The sequence below is a fragment of the Coturnix japonica genome, chromosome 5 (genome assembly GCF_001577835.2).
Source record: "Coturnix japonica isolate 7356 chromosome 5, Coturnix japonica 2.1, whole genome shotgun sequence".
Lineage (NCBI taxonomy): Eukaryota > Metazoa > Chordata > Aves > Galliformes > Phasianidae > Coturnix > Coturnix japonica.
The window spans coordinates 36,243,779-36,270,227 of NC_029520.1; the positions used below are offsets into that span (position 1 = coordinate 36,243,779).

At 39.1% G+C, this 26,449-nt stretch overlaps 1 protein-coding gene across 3 annotated transcripts in view; it reads left to right on the forward strand.

Moving 5' to 3' along the window:
* The window catches only part of NRXN3 (neurexin 3), an 887,537-nt gene that overhangs the window by 400,583 nt on the left and 460,505 nt on the right, over positions 1-26,449 (forward strand). For all 3 annotated transcript variants that reach the window (XM_032445108.1, XM_032445105.1, XM_032445106.1), the window contains one exon: positions 6,813-6,932. In XM_032445108.1, the coding sequence (XP_032300999.1) occupies positions 6,813-6,932 (120 nt within the window). The remainder of the gene's footprint in view (positions 1-6,812; positions 6,933-26,449) is intronic.

Consider the following 26,449-nt stretch of genomic DNA (forward strand, 5'->3'; position numbering starts at 1 on the left):
AGTTGATAGGTAGCAATTATCTTTGTTCCAGAATATTGTCTGTTATTTTTTTGCATACTTTATAGTTTTCTATGACTCAGTAGAAAAGGCAAAAAAGTAAGTAAAATTGGGGGAAAAAAGGAAATTTTAAAGAGTAATTGGTTTGTCAGTGTGCACATATTAATAGGCAGTGGCACGCTCTTACCCAACAGGTAAAAATATTGACAGTCTGAGATCATTTTAGTTTTTGGTTGCATGTGAAACTTTGAATCTGAATGATTTGGTAGTCTAAAGGAAGGTAGAAATTAGTGTGATGTGTTGTGTGCTGTGCATGTGGAGCATCTGACTGTGGCCACTCTTTGTCTGGCATCTTTGCCTTGATCCCAGCTGTAAAAGATTGAAGTACTCTGTATTACAGAAGTTGGGGATTTGGAGAGTATTAGGTGCTGCTTATAGGAGATTTCTGAAGTTTATATAAATAAGTGGAAAAGTATGAGGTTTGGAAGAATATAAAAGGTGCATGGGCTGGGACTAGTATAAGGAGAAACATCATCCTGGAAGTATGCTGGGGAGTAACTAGTTCTAGGACTGAGATATTCTGTGCCATTCATTCAAAAATGGCAGGGAATTTGGGGATTGGGTTAAACATCAGTGACTACTGGGTCTCTCTGACAATGATTATTGTGATCTTTTCCTTATCTGTCTCTCAGACTTCTGAACACATGCCTGGGAGTTTTTGCTCAAGTTTTGATTTCCAGTGATGTAGATGCAACATGAAGAAGAGATCTGGGAGCCAAACAGATTTGGTTTTTTGTTTTTGTTTTCTAGGAGCCCTAAGAGCCTAAAGGCTCGTTGCAGCTGCTGAGATTCATTCTTGCTTGATTTCATTTTGGTATAGAGTCCTTAATTGTGTAAGAATATCTTCATTTCAGATTAAGAGACCTGATCATATTTACATCTAGGGGGAAATGTTTCTTTTGAGTACATAATGTGGATTATTGCCTTTTCAGGAAACCAACCTTTGCTAAATAATCTTGGCTATTTTGGAACACAAAACCCACCAGACCATGAGACCTGGTAGCACAACTTCTGCACTGCTTTAATTTGCAGTGGCAAAAACTGTGTTTCCAATTGACTGTACTTTTCTTCTTCACATACAGCACTTTCAGTCTTTCCTTTTGTCTTTTATTTTCTATGCTTGAATGTTGTTTACTTCCCGGTTATATATATCATATGTTCCAGGCATAGTTCCTTTTATGCAGTTGACTTTTTGTTGTGTGTGGTGTTGTTTTTTATTTTTTCCCATCCTTTACCAGTGTAATGGAATTATCTAGATCTGTCTGTGCCTGTGACAGGAGAACAGCAGGCCCACTGGCCCAAAAAGGGAAAGGGAAAGTGGGAAGGGTAGAGAGATGGGAGCTGGGCCTAAAAACGGAACAACGGCAATGATCTAAGGAGGAAAGTAGATTTACTAAATATATCAGAATGCAGGATAACTCATTATAATACAATATAATTGTAATTGAGGCTAATATATCAAATAAAATGAGAGAGTGTCCGAAACTAAAGGCCTTCCTTACTCTGAATTGAAGTTGAAATGGCTGGAGAGCACACCTACACACTGCCAGGCAGTGGGAGAGTGAGTCCCATGACTCACTTTATCTTTCTCCTTTAGCTTTATCTTTCTCCTAAATGTAAAGTCCTCTGGGGTGTGTAGTTATTCTCTTCTGAGAGCCAGGTGGAAAATTGATGGTTCATGGAAGCAGGGCATTAACTCTTTAACTCCTAGTGTTTTACACAATGTTATGATATGGAATACCAATATCAAAAATCATAAAACCATGACAACCAGCATATGTATGAGCACTTTTTTCAAGACTTTCTAAGTTGCTTAGAGAGTGACAGTAGGGGACTGCAAGATAAGCAGGTATCAAGTTTGGCCATTAATTCTTTCTTCTGTCATCATAGGGTAAATGTGCTTTCATTTCACCTACTTATTTGTTATCCCATTTAAGTTCCCATTGAAAGTTTTGGACCAGCTACATTCTTGGAAAAGGAGGACAGGGCATCAAATAAGTGGAGAGTTCAGGTTTGCTTGAGGCATTATGTGAAAGGCTGTATTTTCTGAGAACTGTACAATTTTGGCTTTTAAGTTATTTCTGACAGTGTATAACATAAATGTGGAACCTACCAGATGCCTAAACTTTTTTAGGTGATGAAAGAAATAGTGAGTTCTTAGCAAAATCAGAAACTGAAAGAGCTTGAAGAGATGACTTTGCCATCTTTGAAAATTGCTGTAATTTTCAATTTTCTCTGGTTCTAGTCTGCTAAGTTAAAATCACTTTGATATATTCCTGTGTTTTATTACCCGTGATTCAAGGTACAAGTTGTGACTTTCTAAATCTCGCACTGGACCGTAATTCAACATGTTTCCATTGGTATTTGATAGTTACAGTATATGAAGTACAGTTCATCCGATGAAGTGATTGTCCCATTGGACTTAGCATATATATACAGCATTATGATCATGATCATCACAGCAATAAAGAAATCTTCCTGGCATGAGAACCCTGTGTTGTGTTGCTAACTCACGACATCAATTTTGCTTACCCTTTACTTTGGGAAAAATAAATAAATTTAAAAAAAAAATTGTTTATTTTGTGAAACTGGAAAACTTATTGTGTTTCACTTAGGTTCCTCCTTGAACTGCTTTAAGAACAAGTCATAGAACAGAATTATATACTGCCTAATGCTTCTGATTTCCAAGGAATTATTTCTCTCTAAAAGCTGTATTTACTGAGTCCATATATTAAATTCATAATATCACTGATTATGAAAGAGGGGAGAGAGAGCTGCTGTTAAGAGAAGATTATAGGTTTAACACGGGTATGAATTTCCCATCATAATGTCTAGCTGGTAGTGATAGAGATTTCAGGCCTTTGTGTCATTTTTGTGTGATGAACCATAAGACAAAGAAGCACCTTTTTCTGCTAAGGCAGATTTTATGCATGTGTCACTTTCATATCTCTTCCTAACCTCTATCCTCTTTAGAGATTAAGAGAAGAGAGGTGGGAGCTTTAGACAATTTAGAGGCTCAGAAAGAGAAAATGGACTCATAGTACCATTGAACCTTGCCTAATGTGGACCTTCTTAATAAAATAATAATGTGAACACAAGTAGTTTCTTCTAGTGGAAATGAATTTTTAGTGTAGGAAGGAAGTTAAGTGCATGTCCTAGAATAGTTTGCTGTAGCTTAAAGACCATTGCTAGTTATGATCGGAGTATGAGGCATTTGTGTTACAATCCTGCAGGTGTTTTATAAAGATTTGAATTCCTTGTGTAACTCAAAAAAATGATAAATGCAATAATGTATCTTTTTATTCCTCAAGTTCCTTTTACTGCCAAGAGTTTATGAATGATTCCTCTCGCAAGGGAGGAGCGCCCACCTGTTGGATTAAACATGACAGTTGTGGTGGTGCACAGCAGTAGAACTCAGTACTGTTTGGTTTCAGCAAGAGAAACCAACAGTACAGATGAAAGTGCCGGAAAGAGCTAGAGAGGCAAAGTAATTTTTTCCCAATAGAATATGGAAGGTGAATTTGGCTCCTGTTCTCTTCTAAGGTGATTTTCTTAACATGTGTAGTAGCAAAAACTGATAAATCATAAATCTGGCTTTGTAACTTGGAAGAAAAGTAGGATTTTGAATGCTTTCCCAAGAAAATCTGAGATGCTGCAAATTATCGGGTCCTGAGCTGTTTCAGCAGGAACTGAATCACACACAGAATCACACAAAGAATCACAGAATGACCCGGGTTGGAAGGGACCTCAAGAATCATGTAGTTCCAACCCCCCTGCCTGGCAGGGCCAATTGAAGATGGAGAAGTAATGACTAAATGACATTTTTGAGGAATTGTGCTTTGCCATTACAGGAGGAGACAGAACAAGTCACATTTCTGCTAGCAGGGTTGCTTTTCTGTACTGGAGTTTTTCATTCTTATTCTGCAGATACTACCTGCTCATGCCACGTGCCCAATGGAAAGTAGATTAAGAGGCTATGTCAAGCCCAGCTCCAAATAGATAATAAAGACAATATCTCTGAATAAAATGCAGTCAGGGAAATTAGCAGGTTTTGTCAGAATGTTGCAAATTCAAGGAGAAAATGTAAGTCAGTATGCATTAGTTAATTAACTGCATAGTGTGACTTATTGGATGAATCCAGCATTATGCAAAAGCTCAATCTGAAACTTTGCTTTGAAAATAATTCTAGAATGTTGAAAGTGTTACCAAAGACAATAAAAATGGGCTTGAACTCTGATGACATTGGTGTTTCAGAACCAATTCTATTGCTACAGTTTGTCTTCCTTTCCTTGTTAATTAGCACTAAAGGGCATGTGCGTGGTAACAGTCTTCATTTTATAAGCCCTCCTGTGCTTCTGTCACTTTTGGTCTTTAATCCAAAATCCTAATCCCCTGTGACATTCCTGTTAGTTGCTCTGAACAAAATTCTGTTGCTACAGATGGGGGATTATGACACCAGGGAAGGACTGTAAGCAGCAAGGATAGCTGAACTCTCTGAGACAAAGACACTTTTACCATGCAAATAGCCTGTAGTACTGAGGAGTGAGGCATAGCGTAATACCCAAGATCTATGCACTGCCGTCACAAACAGATATGACTTCAAGCTCCCTTTTATTGTTAGCCTTTTAAAATTCCTCATCAAATGGTGCTTATGGATATTTTTTTGACTTACTCACTTGAAAATAGCTTCATCTTCACAGTTGTTTTCTGTAAAATGTGATACAGAAACCATATTTGTGGGCATAATTCAAATGCTTTGGCTTTCTGGTCTGGCAGCACCCCAAGTCAGTTACTAAGGCTTCATGCAAGCTTACTCCTTGATTTCTAGTATCCCTCTTGTAGCACCTGGACAGAAGATATCTCCAGTCTGATGGTGCCCATTATCAACTGCAGTTACTGATTAAAGTGTTCTCACATAAGTGCAGAAGAGAGAAACTCTGTCATTGAAAAAGCTGTTCTGCTCTTCTTCTTCAATGAGTTCTTATCCTCAGATAACTTGAATCATAGACAAAAAGACAACTAAAGTTCTATTTCAGATTCTTAAATTTCATCCTTTCTTTTTTGGGTCAGAGTAAGTTTAGAGTAAGCCTCAGACCCTAACATGATGCATATCTGTGTGTCTGGTTATATTCATGTCATTTATAGGTATAAAGGCAAGGGAGAAGTGAGTACATGCGTGTGTCTGCCAGCCCGTGCCCTACAGTCTGTCAGCACTGTTGTAAACCTAGAGGTGATCTGTTCCCTTCATGCTGTGCCGGTGAGACCACTGGGCTCCTCACTACAAAAAGACATTGAGGCCCTGGAATTTGTCCAGAGAAGGACAATGAAGCTAGCGAGGAGTCTAGAGCACAAATCTTATGAGGAACAGCTGAGGGAACTGGGATTATATAGTCTGGAGAAGAGGAGGCTCAGTGGAGACCTCATTGCCCTTTACAACTTTCTGAAGGGAGGTTGCAATGAGGAGGGGATTGGCCTCTTCTCCCAGGCAACAAACAGGACCCAAGGAAATGGTCACAAGTTGTACCAGAGGAGGTTTAGATTAGACATAAGAAAGAACTTTTTCTCCCAGAGAATGGCCAGGTACTGGAATGGCTGCCCAGGGAGGTGGTGGAGTTGCCATCCCTGGCAGTGTTCAAGAGGCGTCTGGATGAGGAGCTATGAGATATTTAGTGGCTTGTGGTAGCAACGTTAATGGGACGATGGTTGGGCTAGATGGTCTTGTAGGTCCTTTCCAACCTTGTGATTCTATGATTCACTGGGATTCATACAGCTAGCAAATGACTTGGGTGGGAAGGTGTTGGGGGTATTGAAGTATTGAATAATTCTGCGCAACTTTATTTGAGTGTGGTAACAAATTGTTACTCTGCCTGCTGCTGTATCTTTTTGATAAGTACATCTGTTTTTTTCTCAGGGGTTTTGTTGTCTGCTCTTGTTATCTGTGCTTTTCAACTTAGAAATTTGTCTTTTTTTTTTTTTTTTTTTTTTTTTTTTTGGTATAATGTGTAGTGGAATAATACAGCTTCAAAATCTGGCTACCGATTTATGGATGACAGTCATTTGAAGTCCCTCTGATATGAAGATCACTCTTTGCTGTTATCTTGGTTATGCCTTTGCAAATTTATACGATTTAGGTTAGGAAGGGTTAGCTCCAAATCAGAGGCAATGGAAACTGTTCTGTTAGTGGTTCTGTTCTGTTATGATGCCTGCATCTCCTGAGGCTATGGAAACCTGTCTAGTATAGAAAGAGAAGTCTCATGGAGCTGGTTGGTTGGTTGGTTTTATTTTGTTCTGTAACATTACGTTTCCAGAGGAACCTACATAATAATTCTTTAGATAGGGTAAGGCTTTGTTTGTGGACCCGTTGCCTAGCCTGTGCTCCTGCAACAAAGGAATACTGGGCTTCATGGGAAGCACATATACCTGACAGTGATTCAGTTACCCTTGCATATTATCATATTACATTGTATATTTGAGTGAGCACAGAACATGGAAGTTAGGCCTGCCTAACAGGGAATATGTTGCTGTTCACTCTTCTTTCTTGTGTGTTACAGTTTGCTGTTTTGTTGTGGAGTGTACAGTTGTTTGTGTGTTCTCTTACTCAAGTTTGTTATGTGTTTAAGAATGGAAAACTGTTTAGTGCTTTTTATGTTCTGCATGAGAATGTTGGTGGTAGTGATGAATTGGAAATGTTGTGGTCCTCACTAAACTTATTGTTTCAACTTTGTTTCACTCTGTTCTTGTCATCCCTTCTTCAGGACCAAGCACTACCTGCCAGGAAGATTCCTGTGCAAATCAGGGTATCTGTAATCAGCAGTGGGAAGGCTTCACCTGCGATTGCTCCATGACTTCGTATTCTGGGAGCCAGTGTAATGACCGTAAGTAACTTTTCTTTCCCTTGGATTACAAAGAGCAGCTAGTCCTGATAGATTAGAGCACGGAGAACACACTTAGTTTTACTCATGGTGGAATTAAAGCCTTTCTAATGGTAAATCCAAGTTTTGTTGCCTGGAAAGGTTTCTTGAAGCGTGCAGCAAGTTATTTTTTCATTGCTAAAATGAAAGTGTGTAATATTTAATATTACACATATTGATATATGTATATTTTGGGGTTGGTTCTTTTTGCGTTTGACAGCCAGATCAATGATGGTAATTGATGTTAATGGAATTCTTAGTTTAGAGAAACCAAGAATGATTTGTGTGTACTATGTATACTATTAACATAGATACAAAATATCTATATCTTGTCTGCTGAATTATGCTTTGATGTTTTCATTCAAACTTTTCTGGCAGAGAAATGACATTGATATAAAATTTCTTAACACTGTTCTAAATTGTCTCCGTGCAAAGATGAATGTTTTGGAATTGGTTACTAGAAACAGTGTTTTGCTTCCTGGTATGCTGATATGCTTCCCAAAATATTGGATGTTAGGTTATTGGCCAATGACTTCTAAGATCTTTGCTAAAGCAGTTAAACAAAAACCTGAAGCCCTCTTTTGGAGAGGAGGATATCGGCCCTCAGATGCTTGTCTGCTCATCCCCGTAAGACCTTTGCTCCTGTCTGTAGGACGCAGATCGCTTCAGCTCTGTTTTCTCCCTGCTTCTGTTATTTAAGCAGATAGCTGGTTCCTGTTTCCTTCCTTGCTCCAAGACATGGAAAGAAGAAGCACACACTATTGGTGTTGTAATAAGCATAATTGTAATCATCAATAATTTGGCTTATTGTATGCAGAAACTTTAAGGCCAGAAAAGTCTGAACACCTGCATTTCTTAAGCTGCTGCTTTTGATTTATGAGGGAATTTATTAGAAATAACAGTGAGGTGTGTGATATTAGTGCAGTGTCATACCTGCATCCCTTCTCCTGGGAGGTTGAGATATAGCTGAATTGATGACAAAAATGACAGACTGTTTAACAAGTGTTGGCAGTTTGTTCCTGCTGCTGAAGGCCAGAAAGCCTGAATTTCTGTGTGTCTTTCATCAATTGAAATGTTACCTGAATTGCTCTCCCCTTTCTCACAGTATAGTTGTCTCAAATACTGAAAAGGCCCCTCTCTGTTCTGTAGCACTGGCTGTATAAGAAGGATACTACAGACACAGATCTAGAGGCTCCAGTGTCAGATCTGTTTTTGGATTGATTTGAAATCTGGAATGGCTGAGTTTGGTCTAGAAGAAACATTTTGTATCAGAGCAACAGGATGTGACACTGATTTTCTGCATTTTTGTTTTATGTTTTTGGGTTGTTTTGTTTTTTTAGTTTTAATAAGATCTAGAAACGCTGTTGGACATGCAGTTCTCCATTCCCACACCCCTCTAGTTCAGTCATTCAGTTTAGTCTTACTAAGCATAACACCTTATAAAACAATGGTGTAAAATAAATACTTCTTTGGAATATATCAAACTGCATTTAAGTAGGTGCCATAGAAATCTCTAACAAGAGATACTACAGTTTTGTTTCTAATCTGTTGTACTTCACAGCTCCAGAATGCTTGAGTGTCCTTGTTATGCTGTTAATGGCTTAAAGCAGGCTCTCAGATGTCAACAAGCCAGGTTCCTGTGGTTGTACTTGAAGATTCCGTGTTGATTTTTAGAATTGATGGTTAGAAACCATGCAGAGCAGAGATAGTAGTTTGATTTGAGAGGAGGTGACTTGAGCAAGGTAGTAGCCAGCTTCCTAGTGTCTGGCCTGTCTGGTGGTTTAGAAATGCTGACAGGAGGTTGTGGGTTTTAAAATGGTCTGGAAAGGTAAGTCATGTGCATTCCTGAAACACAGTGGGACTTCAACCAGGATCTTCAAAATGTGCGTATAACCTTTCTGTGTATTTTTTATTTTTTTTTTCCAGAGTCTTTGCTTTGTGTCAGGACATTAACAAGAAAGTTCTGCTTTTGATTGCCTACTTGTTGTGAAGTATTATGGATTATGGGGAGGGAGAAGTTTTACTTCCTGTTCTCATCTGTTAGGTGTAGTTTTTACGATATGTGCAAACATTTGTATGTTAATTAAGTTACATGCTCTTTAGACTGAATTCATCACAAGTGGTTCAAGTGTAGATAACTTGTGTAGTCTAAAACAAGCAAACCAAAATGTTCCAAAGTGTTGCAGACTGTACCAGCGTATAACTTTGAGCAAATGAGGTACCATAATGGGAAGTTAGCCCACCGTATTAATGAAATGTTTTCATGTGAGGGAGTTCCATCCTATCTACTTAACTGAAGCAAGTTCTTTACCATGATCAGTAGTTTTCATTACAGACTCCAGATCACCTGAGATGTCATCTACTTATCTTTTGTCCAGCTTTAGAGATTCCTTATCTTTTTCTTGTTTTCATCCATTCAGTCAGATGTGATATTTCCTTTCCTGCACACAGATACTACATTTAGTTGGTTAGGAAGCGCATCAGCTCTGTTCTTCTTTTTGCATAATTACATTCTTCTCCTAAGATTCCTTTCTGTGTGATACATAGTCTATATACTCCTTTTGTACTTTGATGAATCACGTTTGGAGGAGGAAAGGACATCGTGGTGAGTTTGTTCTTCCTATGTTTAGCACTAGCATAGGAGTAACTTTTGTGAATTTCAATTCTGTAATTGCAGTTAGTGAGGCTTTGAATCATAGAATCACTGAACTGCTCAGGCAGAAAAGACCTTAAAGATCATCAAGTCCAACTGCAACCTAACCATAATACCCTAACAACCCACTGCTAAATCATATCTCTGAGCGAGTATCAAAGATCTTTTCTTTTTCTGGACTTTGAAAGGAAGGGTGTATATATAAAATAATAAAAAAGAACAACAAAAAAACAAAACGGATCAAACTTAGAAGTAATATGTCTGAGTAAAGCACAGAAAATTTTGGATCAAATGAGGAAGAATGAAGCTGGCCTTACTGCCATGCATGTGTTTTAGATGTGGAGTACGGATGCCAGAGTAACGTCCATCCTTCTTCTCATGTCCTTCTCCTGCTCCACTTAAGTGAATGAATATGTAAGTAAATTGATGTTTCTGGAGCATGGAGACTACCTTGCCAAAAGGTAGTGGCAGAACCTGCTTTCTTTATTTCTGCTTAAATAGTATGGCAGAATAGTCATTAGAAGAGACTGCTTATAATAGGGTGAATAGCTAAATTATTAGCTGTTTCTTTAGGGTGATAACTTTATTCTGACATCTAGACAAACCACTCGTACTCTACTCTTATGTTGTTTGTTCCACTAAGCAATTATAGCTATTTCTGCAGAGGAATTCAGATCCCCATTTGGGAGATAGTCTTTTCTCTCATCAATATTTTGGTTTTGCTGCCATCTGGGCCAATTTTTGTACAGACTTTGACAGTGCTGCATAGCGTTATATGCTGCCAACATACTCAGCTTAATTTACTTACAGAAACCCTTTTCATTGTTTGTGTTTGATTACCATGCAATGATTTCTAATGTGCCTAGCTTATTGCTTATTGAGTCAGAGAGCAAGAGGTTGCTACTGTGTAGAAAATAAATCTGTGTAGACTTCATTAGTCATGCACAGCTAAACCAGTCAGCTGTTTAAATAGCACACTGAGGGATTTGCCTTTGATACTACAGAGACAGGCACCCTACATTAAGCAAAAGTCACCTCTGATTTATCTTGAGTGAATCATACTTCTTCACAGCAGGTCAGGCACCCTGTCTAATTTTTTGCTTGCCTCCTTGTGATTTGCCCTCACTTACTCTGTGCTCTTTTATGTGCCCTCTACTATAACTTGCATTTTCTGGCTGATGGCTCATTTGTAGTCCCTACCCTAAGCCTTTGGGGTCTTCTGTCTCTGACTGAACTTACCCTCCCCTACTGCAAAGAGGAGGGAAATGCAACTGCAGACTTCAATACATGATGCAAATTGTATTATTATGATTTGGGTTGTGAACCCTGCTTTTACCCTTCTTACTGCTTTTTATTTTCATTTGTACTGCAGCTCCAAGATTTGTAGCATCTTTAGAGCAGTGATCTGTCTTAACTTTTTATTAAAGCATGCTGGACATTTCTGTCACTTGGTAATACCCCGCAATTGCTTTAACGTTTGGGTGGTTTAAGAATGCTTGTTGCTTTACTTTTTACTGAAAGGCATTTCACCTCCCTTGAGTAATAGCTGTGAGGATGAAATCAGATTGCAGCTCTAGAGTTTTCTTGCCCCAGGTGCCCTCTGGGAGGCATTTAGGATGGGTACTGTTGTTAAAATCAGGGAGGAGTTTGGGTGTTCCTGTGCTGGGTGAGAAAGAGGGAGTTAGAGTGACAGATGCTTTTAGAAATCACTGCTTCTGCACTTTTCAACACCTCTTCAAGGTGCCCTGACAGAAAACTGTTTCCTTTTTCTTTTTCCAAATGTGAAAGCTAGCCAACTTTATCCTTTTGTGATCCCCTAAATGCAGCTAGGTCTCTGGTGAGTGATTTAATTACGATTGCTTCAACAGCTTGGCAGAAGGAACATTTAGGATGAGAACTGCAATCAGTCACTGGTATCTGTGCGCACCTGTCTGCTGTCAGCACATAAGCTATGGCCCAGCCATGCTACAAACTTCAACAGGACAGTAGGGAGACTTTCTATGGGTGGCAGTGATGACAGCTTCAGTATCAGCATTTGAGAAATTTCACTAGTTTCTTAATTCTTTTCCTGACACTGGTCAGCAGCTATGCCACTTTCACAGACATGTCATAGAAGAATGTTCCCATAATGCAGCTCTGTTTTGATCTCATCTTTCATTGATGACAGTATTTTTTATATGATACTTTTTGGTCACTGTGGCTCTAATTATCGCCTTCTGTGTTATAAACAGCTGAGTGAGTGATACTGGGTATTTTGTTGCATGGGTCTTGGAAATTGTTCCTTAAGATACATTCAGAGCATGATCTCTGAGAGGGCAATGATGTAAGTTGACAGCAGTAACAAAAATGTGGTACAAAAAAATAAGAGTATCTGGTTTGGTTCTGTTACCTCATACTCCATTTACTCTGATGACCCCTAAGCCTATATTTCCACTAAGTGCAAGTTAGTAAATAAAGTACTTAAAGCTGTCAAATATAACAAGGATTTGATGGATTTTAAATGCAGCTTGTTCCATGTACTATCCTATAAATGTCCATATTTCCTTTGGGAAGCAGTAGGTGTAAAAGCTTTAGGAAAACACTGGAATAGGCTTCAACCATCAACTTTGTTTTTTTAAGATTCTTTTCTTACATCAGCTTGTATAGAGAAGTTGCTACAGTACTGAATTTGGCTAATTGATGTTGATGTACATTAGTTGATGGCTAATGTAATATTACATTACATTTTGCAATTCTATGCAAAAGTCACTCTGAGCTTCATAACCATTATTTTAAGTTGATTCCATTTCATGTAGTGCTGTGAAACTTCTATACTCCATTCTAGCACCTGGCACTCTAAATTAATTGCATACCAGGTTTCATCAACATGAGGTGTTTGGGCACCTGACCTCAGCAGATGATATTTGAATCTGTGCAGAGAAACAAACAAACTGTTGCAGGAGCCTGTTAATCTGTTTGCAGCTGTTCTACTGTTCACCTGCAACAACAAACTCCAGTCACCTACCAAGGTGAAATCACAGGTGATTTCTCTTTAACTGTTGCCTCTTCATCTCATGGTCATGGTTATGGAAATTTGAATTCCATGTAAGGTCTAATTTCCTGCCTGGAAGCTCTCACTTGCAGTAGTCTACTCTGGTTTTGTTGCCTCAACTGAGTTTCTCGTCTTTGCAGTACTCAATCAAGTTAAATGTATGTGCTTTTGAGTCATTCTTCTAAGTCTAATGTGCGGTGAAGGAAGTGTACTGATGTAAATGAGATGGAATGGTGTTCACATAGTGCTTTCTCGGATAGCACAACATCTAATTCCTTATTCCTGGGGACTTTGCGAGGTGGTTCATGTTCATTTCTGAGGCTGCTCATGTGGAAAACAGTTTGCAAAGAGGAGTCAGTGTTATTGGGTGGGTGGGAACAAGCAGATGAAGAATTTGGTCTTTGAATTTCATTTGTTTGTAGCAGTAAAATTATTTTGATTTCACTGAGTTAACTTGAGGTCTATGACAATATCACTGAGATCAGTGTCTGGCTTGGAATGCCCTGAGTCAGTATAGCAAATAGGCCAAATTATTTTAATATGCATGTGATATGTTTTATGCTTTAGGCTGAAAGCTACCTTTAAGTTCACAATAAACAGCATGTATAAATATATATCATAAAATTATTTACAGAGCACAAATATTTGAGTGTGCCAACATGCAAAGGAATGCAGGTGGTGCTGGAAATCTTTTTCTTCTTGCCAGCTTTTGGGCTTTCAAGGAAGAAGGCTGGAGTGAATGGGAAGAAAGAGAAATCTTGCATGCTTATCCCATTGTGGTTTTTTTTTTCTTTTTTTTTTTCCCATTGTTGTTGTTCACGTTTTAGAGAGAAATATTGAAAGAAAAAACAAAGGAGGAATGAGAGGTCCTGAATGAGATTCTCATTTGTTATCCTGGCTGTCTAATGTACTAATTATTGCCTGTCATTGGAATAAAGCTACCTATTGATCTCCAGCTGAGTTTAGCTGTATTTGGGGATATATCTTTGTTACATTGCGATCTTGTTACCCAGGAGCTGGTATAATAATCTCAGCTGTGGAACACTGGGGATTAGATGCAAAACCTTAATTACAGTTATCTTAATAATGGTCCCTGAGGGGCAGATTGAAAGTGGCTGCTTAGGTACCTGTGAAACAAGCTGTGCATGGAGGAGCATTTTTTTAGTGAATTTGATTATTTTTATGGAGGTGTTTCACTGCATGCTGATATTTGAGGTGTTAGCAATCTGTAGGAGTGGAGCATTGGACAGACAGCAGTACCTTGTGGTGTTTTTGAAATTTAGGGGTGACAGACTTCTGTGGAAGGAAAAGCCCTTCAGAGAAAAAAGGGAACAGTAATGAAATGGCAGGACTTCTATTGGAGGGAAGTGTCCAGAGAGCTATATGTGTGTTTTGGAAAAATCTTCAAATAATTCTGAGCAGATAAAAATGAGAAAGGATTAAACAAATGGAAATGATTAATATATTTTGAAAACTATTGGAGATCTGTAAATACCTGAGAAAGTAGACAGTCTTAGTCTCAAAGCATTGACCTTAGATCACCCTCCTCGTATAGGTCACAGTGCTGCTGTGTGACTGCCTTGGCTCTTCCCAGACCTGTACTCAAGATGGGCAGTGTAAGTTTGTGCTCTAGGTGCCCTCCTTCACCTGGAAGGTGCCTGCAGGGTGTTTTCTGTTGCAAGCAGCGTGCTTGACTGTAATCTTGAGTGGGACTGGAGCAAGAGAAAGAAATGGCTCTTGCCCCAGAAAAGCAGAGAGACAGTTGATCTTTGTAGTGTACTTCTCTGAATGCTTCTAGCCTCAACCTGAGCGGTTTTGTGTTCATTGAGAAACTGTCTCAGGTAATATAACTGATGTCAAGATCAGTGTGTGTTGACTAGACATTGGATTTAATAATACACCTGCCAAATATGAGATTTTTCTTTTCTTTCAAAGGGAATCTAGCATGTTGGTTTTGAACAAAGTGTGGTTGGAAATCTGTTTCTCCTCTCTTTTCTTTTTTCTTTTCATTTTTAAAATCTAATTGCAGTGCTTGACCACAGCAAAGCTGGTGTAAGGTTTGCTGGCTTCCTGTAACTATCTGTCATATTTTTCTTCTTTTTCTTTTCTTTTTCAAATTGCACTAAATGACCTTCTGTCTGTTACTTCTCTGCCCTGCTGATCTCAGACAGATGATGAAGATAGATAGCAATATTAAAAGCCATCCGTCATGTGGTTTGTAGGTCCCTTAGAAGCACTTGTGTCTTTAATAGTTTATCTGTCACAGGTATTCCCATAACTGAAGACCACAAAATGCTGAAGAGAGGGCTAATATTGGTAATATTGGCATTTCTTTTTAATACTGGAGACTTCAGCAGTCAGGTGTCATGCACCTGGAAATGCAGGCTGTCAATAAAGTGTCTTTGATACATGGTTTAATTTAAGGATCAGATCCAAGCTAAATATATATTTTCAGAAGGCAGATCTGTTGCTGACATCAGTAAAGACTAAGCTTTCTGCTTTGTATATGTAGCACTTGGGTTGGTTGTGTTGCAAGGCAAAATGAACTAAGCAGATCTCAAAAATACTTTTACAGATGCTCTGTAAGCAAGCTTCCATGTTTGGGAGCAAATACAGAATCATAGAATCATTTGTATTGGAAGGGACCTTTTAAATGTCATCAAACCCAACCCCCCTGTGATGAACAGGGGTACCCATAGCTAGATCACATTGGTTGGAGCTCTGTCCAGCCTGACCTTGGATGTCTTCAGGGACAGGTTATCCACCACATCTCTGGGCAGCCTGTGCTGGTGCCTCGCTACCCATATCTGATACCCAATCTAATTTTCTTTTAATTTGAAACTGTTTCCCCTTGTTCTATCACCACAGACCTTGTTAAAGAATCTGTCCCCTTCTTTATTATAGCCCCCATTTAGATACTGAAAGGCTGTTGTCAGGTATCTCTGGAGCCTTGTTTTCTCCAGATTGAACAACCCTAGTTCTTTCAGCTTGTCCTTGTAGGCAAGCATTCCATCCCTTGTGTCCTTTTTGTGGCCCTTCTCTAGACGTACTCTAACAGGACAGTGTCTCTCCTGTTCTGCAAAATCCACATGTAAATGTAGTACTCCAGGTGAGGTCACACTAGCACAGAGTAGGGGGGCTGAATTGCCTCTCCCAACCTGCTAGCCATGCTTCTTTTGATGCTGCCCAGGGTACAGTTGACTTTCTGGGCACATTGCTGGCTAATATCCAGCTTACCATCCACAAGTACCATCAAGTCCTTCTCAGCAGTGCTCTGCTCGATCTTTTCATCCCCCAGCTTTTATTGATAGTAGGGATTACCATGACCAAAGTGCAAGACTTTGCAATTGGTTTTGTTGAACTTCATGGCTGTCCTCAGCTCACTGCTTGGGACTGTCTAGGTCTCTCTGAATGTCATCTCTTCTTGTCATCGATGAAAATTAAAGCACTGTATGCTTCACTTGTAAGAGAAAGATGGAAAGATACTTACTGATATAAAATAGATATAATATGGTAATTTGAACAATGATGACAGTGACTTAACAAGATTTGAAATGGCTAGATATCCTTGACTATTTGCTACACAGAGGGTAGAGGGTGCATAATGAATCTAAGATCAAATCTTATCAAAGCTAATATATTGTAAAAACAATAAATTGCTCACTGAGGATCTGTCAGCAAGGCAGCATCACCATGTCCTGGTTTACTCTCTGCACAGGTGTTAAGTAACCTCACAAGGTGTTCCTACTCAAGGGAAGATTGTTGTGTGTGGCCAGCTGCTTGCAAGAAAAACACTCAAAGAAGTTACTAGGTTTCTTGCTATTTATGGTTTAATATGACTGACTTGTAGTCATACTTAGAATTGGATCTACTGGATTAAGCACCTATTATCAATCTCCGAGCACCCAGTTTGAGACAATATGGTGGTCATTAACTGTCTCCAGTGAAACCTTGATTGTTATCAGTCCCAAGGACAAGATATTTTGTACTTCACTGTATGCGCTAGGTCTAGAGCATAACAACCAGGCTGTGTGGGGTGGCAAAGAGTGTATTATCACAGGTCCCTGCGGTGTGTTGACCACACCATACAGCTTGGTTATCTGCAAACTTGCTTGATCCCACTGTTGATGTCACTGATGATGATATTCAAGAACATTGGTCCCAGTAGTAATTCCTGAGGGACACCACTCATCACTGATCACCATCTGGACATTGTACCCAGAAAGTAGTGGTCAGTGGATCAAACTTGCAACCAGTTCCTCATCCATTGAGCAGTCTTCTCAACAAGTCCATATTTTTCCACTTGAGAGATGAGGATTTTGTGGGGGACCGTGTAGAAGACCTTACTGAAATCCAGGTAGGTGACATCAGTGGCTTTTCCTTTGTTGACTGACATGGTATTGCAGTCATAAAATGACACTAGGTTGGTTAGGCATATGACGTTCCTTCAGTGAACCTGGTTGTCTCACATCACCTCCCTCTCCTGTGCATGCCTTAGCATACTGACTTCTGGGAAGATCTGTTCCGTGATCTTCCCTGGCACAGAAGTGAGGCTGTGTCAGTTGTTCTGGCCTGGGAACTATTGGGAAAACATGGAACAGCTTTCTGTCTGAATTTTTCTCATAAACCTTTTTTCTAAGTGGGTAATATCTTTTTCTTTTACAAGGAAGTACAGGTCTCAGTTCCTGACAAATATAACTTTAAGAGACCCGTTTTCTTTGCCCATCTTAAGCATAGGAGACTCAGAATTGCAAGAAAAGGGTGCTCACAGCTGTGCTAGGCCTGCAGGCAAATAGCATTCAGTACAGATGGTTATCTGCCCACATGTCTCTATTTATGAAGAGGCCCCAGTGTTTACGTTAACAGTGATGAGTTCGGGAGATAAAAATAGAGAGTTGTTTGTTGTTCATTTGTTCTTTATAGATATGCAGAGAACTTTTTTTTTTTTTTTTAAAGCACAAATTTGATAGAGAGATTTGTTAACCTGTTAGAAGGCTGTCAAAAAGGCAAGGTGTGGACGTCTCAAGTGCTGAAATAATTATTTCTTGTTCATTGTACTTCTTCCCTTTGCTCCACGAGATGGTGCTGTGTTCCCACCACACTTAGGAATGCTTTCCTCAGCTTTTCCCAGGACTTTGGTGGGTGTTTGGAATGCAAAAACCTAAAAGGATGTCTTTCTGTCCAGTTGCCTTTTTCTCCTCTTGAAATTAATTCCTCAAATAGACTTTTCAAAAGCATGCTAAGGCTTTGTGCCCTCTACAATTTGTATCTTCCCTGCTGTTTACTGTGGCTTTGCTATGACTTGAGAGGGCTTAGGAAAGCCACGGGAAGCTACTTCAGGGTGCCGTTGTTTGGGAACCGCTGCATTAATGAGCAAGCAGTGGAACTGAGAGTGCATCTTCTTGTCTGTGGTCACTCCTTGTTGAAAGCCTGCTAAGTGGTGAGGATGATTACACCTCACAGGAGTCTGTCTAGTTCTGTGTTTATATATTTATTTTTGTTATGTGGAAAATGTTTGGCTTCAGCTCTGGAAACTGCAATTATCTGATCATGTTACTTAAAATCATTAGCAGTTCTCCTACCACGTGCTTTCCCATTGAGTTGGGAGCTGTGGTTTTGGGAGCTCTTGTGTTTTATTCTCCTGCTTTCAGAATTAGAGTAGAAAAATACTGGTCTGAATCTTCTGCCTTAACAAGGAGGGAGCATTTTATGCCACTGTTTGAAAGGGCTACTGGTGTTTTTACTGTGCTTCTTACAAAATAGAGAGACTCTTAAGGAATAAGAGAAGTCACTTTTTATAAGCTGGCCAGGGTATTAGCCTCCCTTGGGTTGCTAAAATGATTTTAATGTCAGTGTGGAAACTGATGGAAGTGACTCATTAGCAAATTATGAAGTCACGGAGAACTCCAATTTATTCTTCATAGCAGCTTCATTCTTTACTGAAACAGGTGCCTGACATGAAAGGCTTCTTCACCCATTACAGGTCTCTGGAGCCTGCCAGTTTTGCTTCTTGATTACCACACGTACATTCATGCATTGTAGGTACATGTTCAGTGTCTTTGCAGCTTAGCCTCTCATTGCCTCATCCTTCTGTAAAGACAGGTCTATCCTTACTTGTCCTCCTGCTTTTGTTCTTAGTATTTTCTATGCCTTGATCTTGCACTTACTTTTGTTATGCTGAACTGTGAGTGGATTCCTTATTTATAGTTTGTAGTCTGAAATCCCCATGAGTGGTGTTGAGGTGACAGGTAGAAAGTAAGCACAGAATTCTTTCATACCTAAATGAGGCAGAGATCAAATATTCTTTTTACCTCCACTTTGCACTCCCACTTTTTAACTCCTTATAGCTGATTGATCTGGATCAACTCAACTCCAAGGCAAGTCATTAGCAGTTTTCTGTTTCAAGTACCTTTCAGCAGGATTCTTTAGAATTTCATAACTACTACATTTTACTCAATTTAAGGGACTAAATTAAACTGATGACTTCATTTGTGTAAAGATCTCTTCTTACTTAGCTCGGGACACTTTCTGGAGGTGAGCTGAAATTTCTGCCAGTAGCTATTAACTCCCATGAGCTGAGGCATGTAAATGTCATGTAACACTTCTTCATCAGGGCAAGAGAAGCTTTTTGTTGGGGGTATCTCTAGCAAGTTTTTGAAGTTACTGGTAAGTGTTCCAGTTCTCAAAACTTCTTTCTGATCTGTGGTTCAAAATTTAATACACATATGCAACTTCAGAAATAGTACTGAATGTAGTCAGATGTACAGTAGAAGTGGTGAGAGGTTGTTCTTATCACATCTCTGTCAATGTACATTGACTGTGGAAATCCAGCAAAAAAGGAGGACTAGGCCACATTGCTTGCTTGTTTATTTCTCTACAAGTCCTCCCTAGAACCTTGCCTGGGATTGACTTATGTTGGTAGTAGCTACAGGTTCAAGGCACAGGTATTGGAAAGTATGTTTAAGACTTCTTAGATGTGAGGGAATTTTGGGTACAATGTGGCATTTCCCCTGCCCTCTTTGAGAAAAATAGTGTTAGCAAATAACTGCAGTCTTCTTGCTCTTCTGGTTAAGTGACTCACGTTTACTTGATATAGGTTATAAATTTGTTTTGAAGTCCAGACAGGGACTTGAAAGCATTTTGGATGTGAAAGCAGGAGTATGGGTGAAGTAGGACACAATTTATTGAGCTAAGTATTCTGCTCACGTTGTTATTAATGGCATAACTCCGACTTCTTCTCTCTGTTGCTGTTTTTTCTCTAATTCAGGGTTTGTTATTCTGAGTGAGGGATAAGGTATTTGTCTTTCCCATGTGCTTCCTGAGGACAGCCCAGGGCTTGCACAGAGCTGCAGCTGTGTGTCCACAGAGCTCATGATTAAACAGCAGGAGAGCACAGAGCAGAAGAAATTGAATTCTCCAGGGACAGAGTTTTTAAACTATTAAATACTGAGCAAAGTTTCCCTTCCCCTTCCTCATTTGTTTGCTGCTTTTTTTCTTTTCTTTTTTTTCTTTATTTCCACCCCCCCACCCCACCCCCAGCCCCCTTTTTTCTTTTTCTTTTTTCCCGGTTTTCTTAATGGCTCTAAGTCCCTTTTTGCATTTGCTGCTGGTGGCACTGTACATCTTTTCAATGTGAGAGCTGCTAACTACAAGTGACAGTGAGACTGTTTCATGTCTCAGGGATTTTCCTTTTCAAAAGGTACTTGGAAGATAGCAGGGACTAGTTAGTTAGATTTGCTTTAATTGCATGCTTTCTTCTGGTAGAAACTTGGCTCAGGTTGTAAGAAAGTAACAACTATTACCCTTTGATGGCAAATTGGCAGCTTATGCTGGGGAGCATTTTGAGATGTTTGGAAATCTTGAATTCTTGAGATTCTTTGACATAAGAACTGTTTCCCTTGCTTCTGGCTCTCATTAGGGCTTCTGGTCACAGAAAAGAGGTCAAAAGCTGAGTAAAATTCTTTCAGTATTTCCCAGGTAAGTAAATGTTACTCATTGAATCCTGAAAAGTGCAGTCATTATTTATTAGGAATCCAATAGGAAACTTTGATGGAGCTGCTGGTCATGCTCTCAAACATTTGCCCTTTGCAGTCTTTGACTTGATGTTTTTAATGCTAATAATTCTCTCAGAAAACAAAAGTTGAGCTTTTATGTTCTTAGAATGACATTTGTAAACCTTACAGTGGAAGTATTTCTTACTAACTGCAGTAGGAAGGTTCTTGGCACTAGAAATCCTACAGTTTCAGGCAGTAACCTGCACAATGCAGTAATCCTCAAAGACATTTCTGAATAACACCGATTAATCCATCTGAGAAATCTCTTCTGTTTTATACACCTGTTAAATAACCATTTTTCTGGAGAAGAAGAGCATAAAAAGTCCAGCAAACCTCCTATGCCTTGACCTGGGCAATAAAGATGTCTTTTCCCATTTGATTCAGGAAATCTTTCCTGACAGAGTTTTGTGGTGGACTTTCCAAGAAAACGGAAGCTTTTTCTTTTAATGTGAGCTAGGTGTGATTTTTTTGGCATCACTTAGCTCACAAATAGATTTCTGTTTGAAGTTACAGAGCCCTTTTCTCTGTATTTTTAGAGAGCAAATTCTAAGATTTTCCCTCGTTTGTAGTCATAGGGTATTTGAGAGATGTTCTCCTGGGCTGCCACAATCAATGTGTTAGAGTATTTCCTTTGTCACTGCTCATTCCATGAGTTCAGCTGAGTTATACTGGTTTGCATCATAAGTAGGTCCAATCTTGGGTCCTTTTAATTCTTCTTTTGAGCCTGCTATGAGGTGCTGCCTGGCAGCTCTCTTGGTAGGCATAGCTTGAGAACCCCAAACCACATATTTGAAGTTGAAATATGCATGCATTGGAATTTGATCACTAATTCTTGATAGAATAGCAAGCTCAGTGTTTATCAGCTCTTGCTTTTCACTAGGCTTTGAGAAAAAGAAGAAAAGTAAGTTTATTCTGGGGGAAATAAAGGGTGAAAAAATTAGAAAATAATTTGAAGTTCTTGTGGTGTGGAGGAGTCTCTGAAGACTGATTTTTAAGTTTTGTTATGTTGTTTGGTTTTTTTAAGCTTCATCAAGAAGCAATTTCATACTCCTGAATCAGTTTGTTTTGTTGTTCCTTTTGTACTAATGTTAGTTTTGCGTATACCCCTCATATTTGCAAAGAGATCAAACTACATTTTATGTGTCTGTTACTTCAGCTTCCTATATTGTTTTTCTTCCATATTTTCTCCTAATATGCTACTTAGCTTTTAGAATTGGTGGAAGTATAAGCAAAGATTTTCTTCTCTAAAAGGCCGTTGTGAAGGGTCAACACCTGAGTTTGCAGGCTCCAAGAGGAAGGTTCTCTTGCTTGTCTTGTCTACCTTTCTGTTTTAGAAGTGAACCTAAAAACATGTCTTTCTCTTTTTCTTGCAAATGAAAACTTTAAACTATTAAAAACATTGTGTTTAGATTGCGTAGGAACATCTTCCTACTTTGCAAACTAAATAGAGTGCTCAGTGTTGTCAGCTTATTCTCTTAGCTTCTATGAAGAGACTGAACTTGATCATGACTAAGCACAACTGAAAATGTCTATTTTCAGTCTCTTGCAATACGTACTATTAGTTTGGGGCTTATTATTAGTTTTCAGCTTTTCTCTGACACTGTAGAGTTTGTTTCATATGAAGAATAAGAAAGCATCCCTTATTTGGGGAAGGGTGCTGAAGGACCTTGAAAACTGAGAATGTTCAGCAAAGAGGGTGCCTGGAGACATGGAATCAAAGAAAAATTTGAGTTGAAAGGACCCTTAAAGGTCAATTAGTCAAACTCCCTTGCAATGAACTGATGCACCTACAGCTAGGTCAGGTTGCTCAGCCTGGCCCACCTGACCTTGAATGTCTCCAAGGACAGGGCATTCAACACATCTTTAGGCAATGTTGTAAATAAAAAGAAGATCAAAGACTGATCCTTCTGTGCTACAATTAAGATATTTCTCAGTTTTCTGGAGTATCTCTGAATGAGAAGTAGAAATTTTGTCACTGTTTAAATGAAGGAAATTTAAACAACAATAGCAGTGAATAGTGTAATTCTAAAACAACTCTCAAAGAATCCAGCAATTAAAACACACAAAAACCTCCCTGCTGTGTTTCTAGTGGAACAGGCTTTATGGTGATGAAGATAGGAAGGCAGAAGATACAGACTCTTCCTTTTCCTTTCCATTTCTCTGACTTCTAGTAGTTTACACAGCATTAGTCTGTAATTATTCAGAAGGCAAATATTTTCGCAATGTCTCCCATTTTCCCACCATCAGCCTTTTTGTCTAGGTTCATAAAACAAGTTAGTTGTTCTGTCTCTGAAGAAAGGTTAACAAGGGAATGACTTGCTGTCATGAGGATTAGTTCCAAACAGCTCTAGAAGGAAGGTATGGCCATTCAAGGTTAGGTCTTGACACAGTGAATAAATCCTTTGGCCCTTTTTGTGTGTGGGCATTCTAACTTTAGTGAAGGAGAAAGGTTGTTTCATGGATGAAAATTGAGAAATGACAAATCTTGTTTAGATATAGAGATAATATAGTACAGTGTGATTGCCTGAGCTATTCCTTGAGCTCTGCTGGCACATAATAACAGTGCCTAGCTGGTGGTTTCTTTCATTCTACACAGGTTTAAGACTATTGCTCTTCAGTTTCCTTCAGCTGGTTAAGCATGCTGTGTTGGAACAATATTATGACTTCCTTGAGAAAGGAATCTCACAATGTGGTGGACTTCATTCTCAGGGCTGATGCAGCCTTCTCTTCTGAAGTACAAATCTGTAGCACATTTGGGGGTCATGCCCTTCCCTGACTTCTTGTGTAGATCTCTGAACAGCTTCACAGAGCTGCTGCTGCTGCTCTTCACTTCCACACTTGCTGACAGGAGGGCACTGTACTGCTGATAAGCTGCCAGGCATTTGCTGCATTATTTGGTTAATGTGATGGATGCCTCTACCTCTGCCTTCTTACTGTTTGGAGCCAAAATGTGGGATTGTAAGTTAGAAGGTGATTAATCTTTTCTAATGGGACTTGGTGCTGCAAACAGGATTTCACCCACTGTGTCTTCATTAGCCTTGACCAGAGTCTGCATTAGCTCAGATTAGGTAATTGGTCATTTATAACGCAGAAGAAAGGGGAGAGGGAGAAAGGACTTATGAAAAAAATATCAACTAGATTAAGGGCATTAAAATTTAATTTCTGTTATCCAGGAATTCTGATAGGTGGCATTTAATCAGGCATGCAGCTGAAAGCCTCCCGTCATCATTGGATTCAGTCACAGTGAGAATGATCCTACCCATATGCCTATGTAAGAAAGCATTTAGTAGCAGTAACAGTTATGTCCTCTGCATCTACTTTGCTTTGAAACAAGAAGTCAGGTTAGAGTTATTTCTGTATACTTAGAAGTTCTTTGAATTTCCCCAGTGAGACTGAATGTGTGACTGGAAACCACACATTACCTCTTATTGATTTGCTGAAGATTTTCTGAAGAAACACTGAAATGCATTATCTAAAAACAAAACAAAACAAAAAAATAACACTCTCAACTGTTCCCACGGTTTCTGAGGAGCACTAGTCCAAATGGCTTCTCTATGGCCTTCTCAACAGAATATCCCTGAGATCGTCTACTCAGAGTGGCATACAAGTGGCTATCAAGAAGTTGCTTAGATGACATAAGGTTTTGTGGTCCATTCCTGTTTTGGCAGAGCATTTTTGGTGATCCTAAAATAATGATTGCACGAAATCCTCAGGCATGCATCCATGACTAAGAAATGAAGCAGATGGGACAGATACTTCTCAGAGCAATGAAAATTATTTTCCTACCACTGTTATATTTTTGTAATATGTACATTGGAAAATTCAAGCATTTGCAAATCTATGTGAGCCTATGAATGCCTTTACTGTACCCTGTTGATAGAGAATGAGGACTGTTTATTAATTCTCAGCCATGATCTTCATCTTGAGCTCCATACTTGAGTTTTATGGAAAAGTTTAGTAAAAATAGTCGATGAGAATAACCTTATGATAAGGTTATTCTTTTGATAAGGGTATTGCGTGTCCAGAGTGCATCTTCCAGTGGCTGTAGTCATCAAGAGGGCTTTCCGGTATGTGGGAATGTGATGAGAAGTTTTCCTTAACTAGGAGACTGTAAGATTTTTCAATAGTTCTGTTTTATAAGCTCTAAAAAAAAACTATCTGTACTGCCTGTATTTGCCCTCTCCCTGTGGCTTTATTAGTAAGGTAATCTAAAAATTAATGTCCAGTTTTCTTCCCAGAATTACCTGCCCTAGAAATCCCCCTGTGAGAAGCTGTCATACTTCACCCTTCAGCAGAGTCCAGCCAGAATGATTCTTCATGTCGTTGTTCTGGGTAATCAGGATATTTCATGATGGTACTTTTGATGTGTTGATGGTGCTATGAATGGATTTTAGTGTAAAAGGCCAAGAAGCAGAAGGCTGCAAGGAACCTCAGAAGTCATTGCCTTCAGTACTTTGGTTTTATAGGGAACCATATTTCATTATACATTTTCAGTAATATGAGAAGCTTTATCCCTCAATTAAAGCAGCTTTTTGGCCCGTTCCCTGTGAAGGCTGTTTAAAAGCTTCAGTGCCCTGCTGATTAGAAACCTTTGTCTAATTTCCAGCCTAAATTTATTCTTTGGCAGTTTATAACCATCTGTTCTCATACCACTATTGTCCTTTAGTTAAATAGTCATTTCCACTCCTCAGCTATTTCTACCCCAGGGTATTTGTGCACGGCAAATGTATCCCTCCTCAACATTTATTTAGCTGGGCTGAACAAGCCAAGCTCTTTTAATATTCCTTCATCAGATAGGCTCATCAGTCCCCTGGTAGTCTTTTTCTGCATCTGTTTCAGTTCATTTTTCTTGACTAGTATTGTACGTGCATTGGCATTTGTTCATACTTAGAAAGCACAGCACTGACTTTAAAAAAAAAAGCTTCTGTAGGTTTTTCTCATCACTACATGAATATATAGCTTGTATCTTGACTGTGCTACTGGTTTTCCTGGCTTGCCTTTTTTAACCTTATTTGTTGTTTGGGAAATAGTCATAACAATGTGTCTGTCCAACACTGACAAAAGTCTAAATGGAGGCTTGTTTGTAAGCTTTAGTGTATGTTGTATTTCTCCTAGCATTTCAGTGAGCAGCTGCATACTGCTGCTGCTGTTCTCTTCAGAGGTGTTCTGTGGTGATGGCTTGGCTGGTAGAATTGTTTCATGCCAAGCAAACCTTGGTAAGGCTTGGTTACCCTACAGACTTACTGGAGATAAGTAGACACGTGGAGTGTAGGCACACTTGAACTAGTCCAACTCAATGAAGTTCAACATCCTCCAGGGCCTAAATCATCTAATTCTTAAATAAAAAATACATAAAGCTAGTCACTGTTTTATGAACTAAACTTTTGAACACCCTTATTAGTAGAATGAGGAGTTTAGTTGATTAAGCCCAACAATAGTACTTGTTTCTCTAACCCATGTTAGCAAAGTGGACAGTTCCTATCAGTTATTTGTATTTCAGATACATGGTAAGGAAAAGTACAAAGGGCTGTGGGACCATTCAGAGTTTGGCAGGAGTTGGAGAGGTAGATGCAGAAAAGCAGAGGGTGGATGAAAATCTGGTTGAATAAATTCCTCTGAGAATATTTGTTCTTTGTCATCAACTGAAAGAGCATTCAGTCTCCACTGGAAGTTGATGGTGTGTCTTAAAGGAAAAAGAAAGCAAAAGAAAGGGAGAGGAAAAACACAACAAAACTGGAACAAA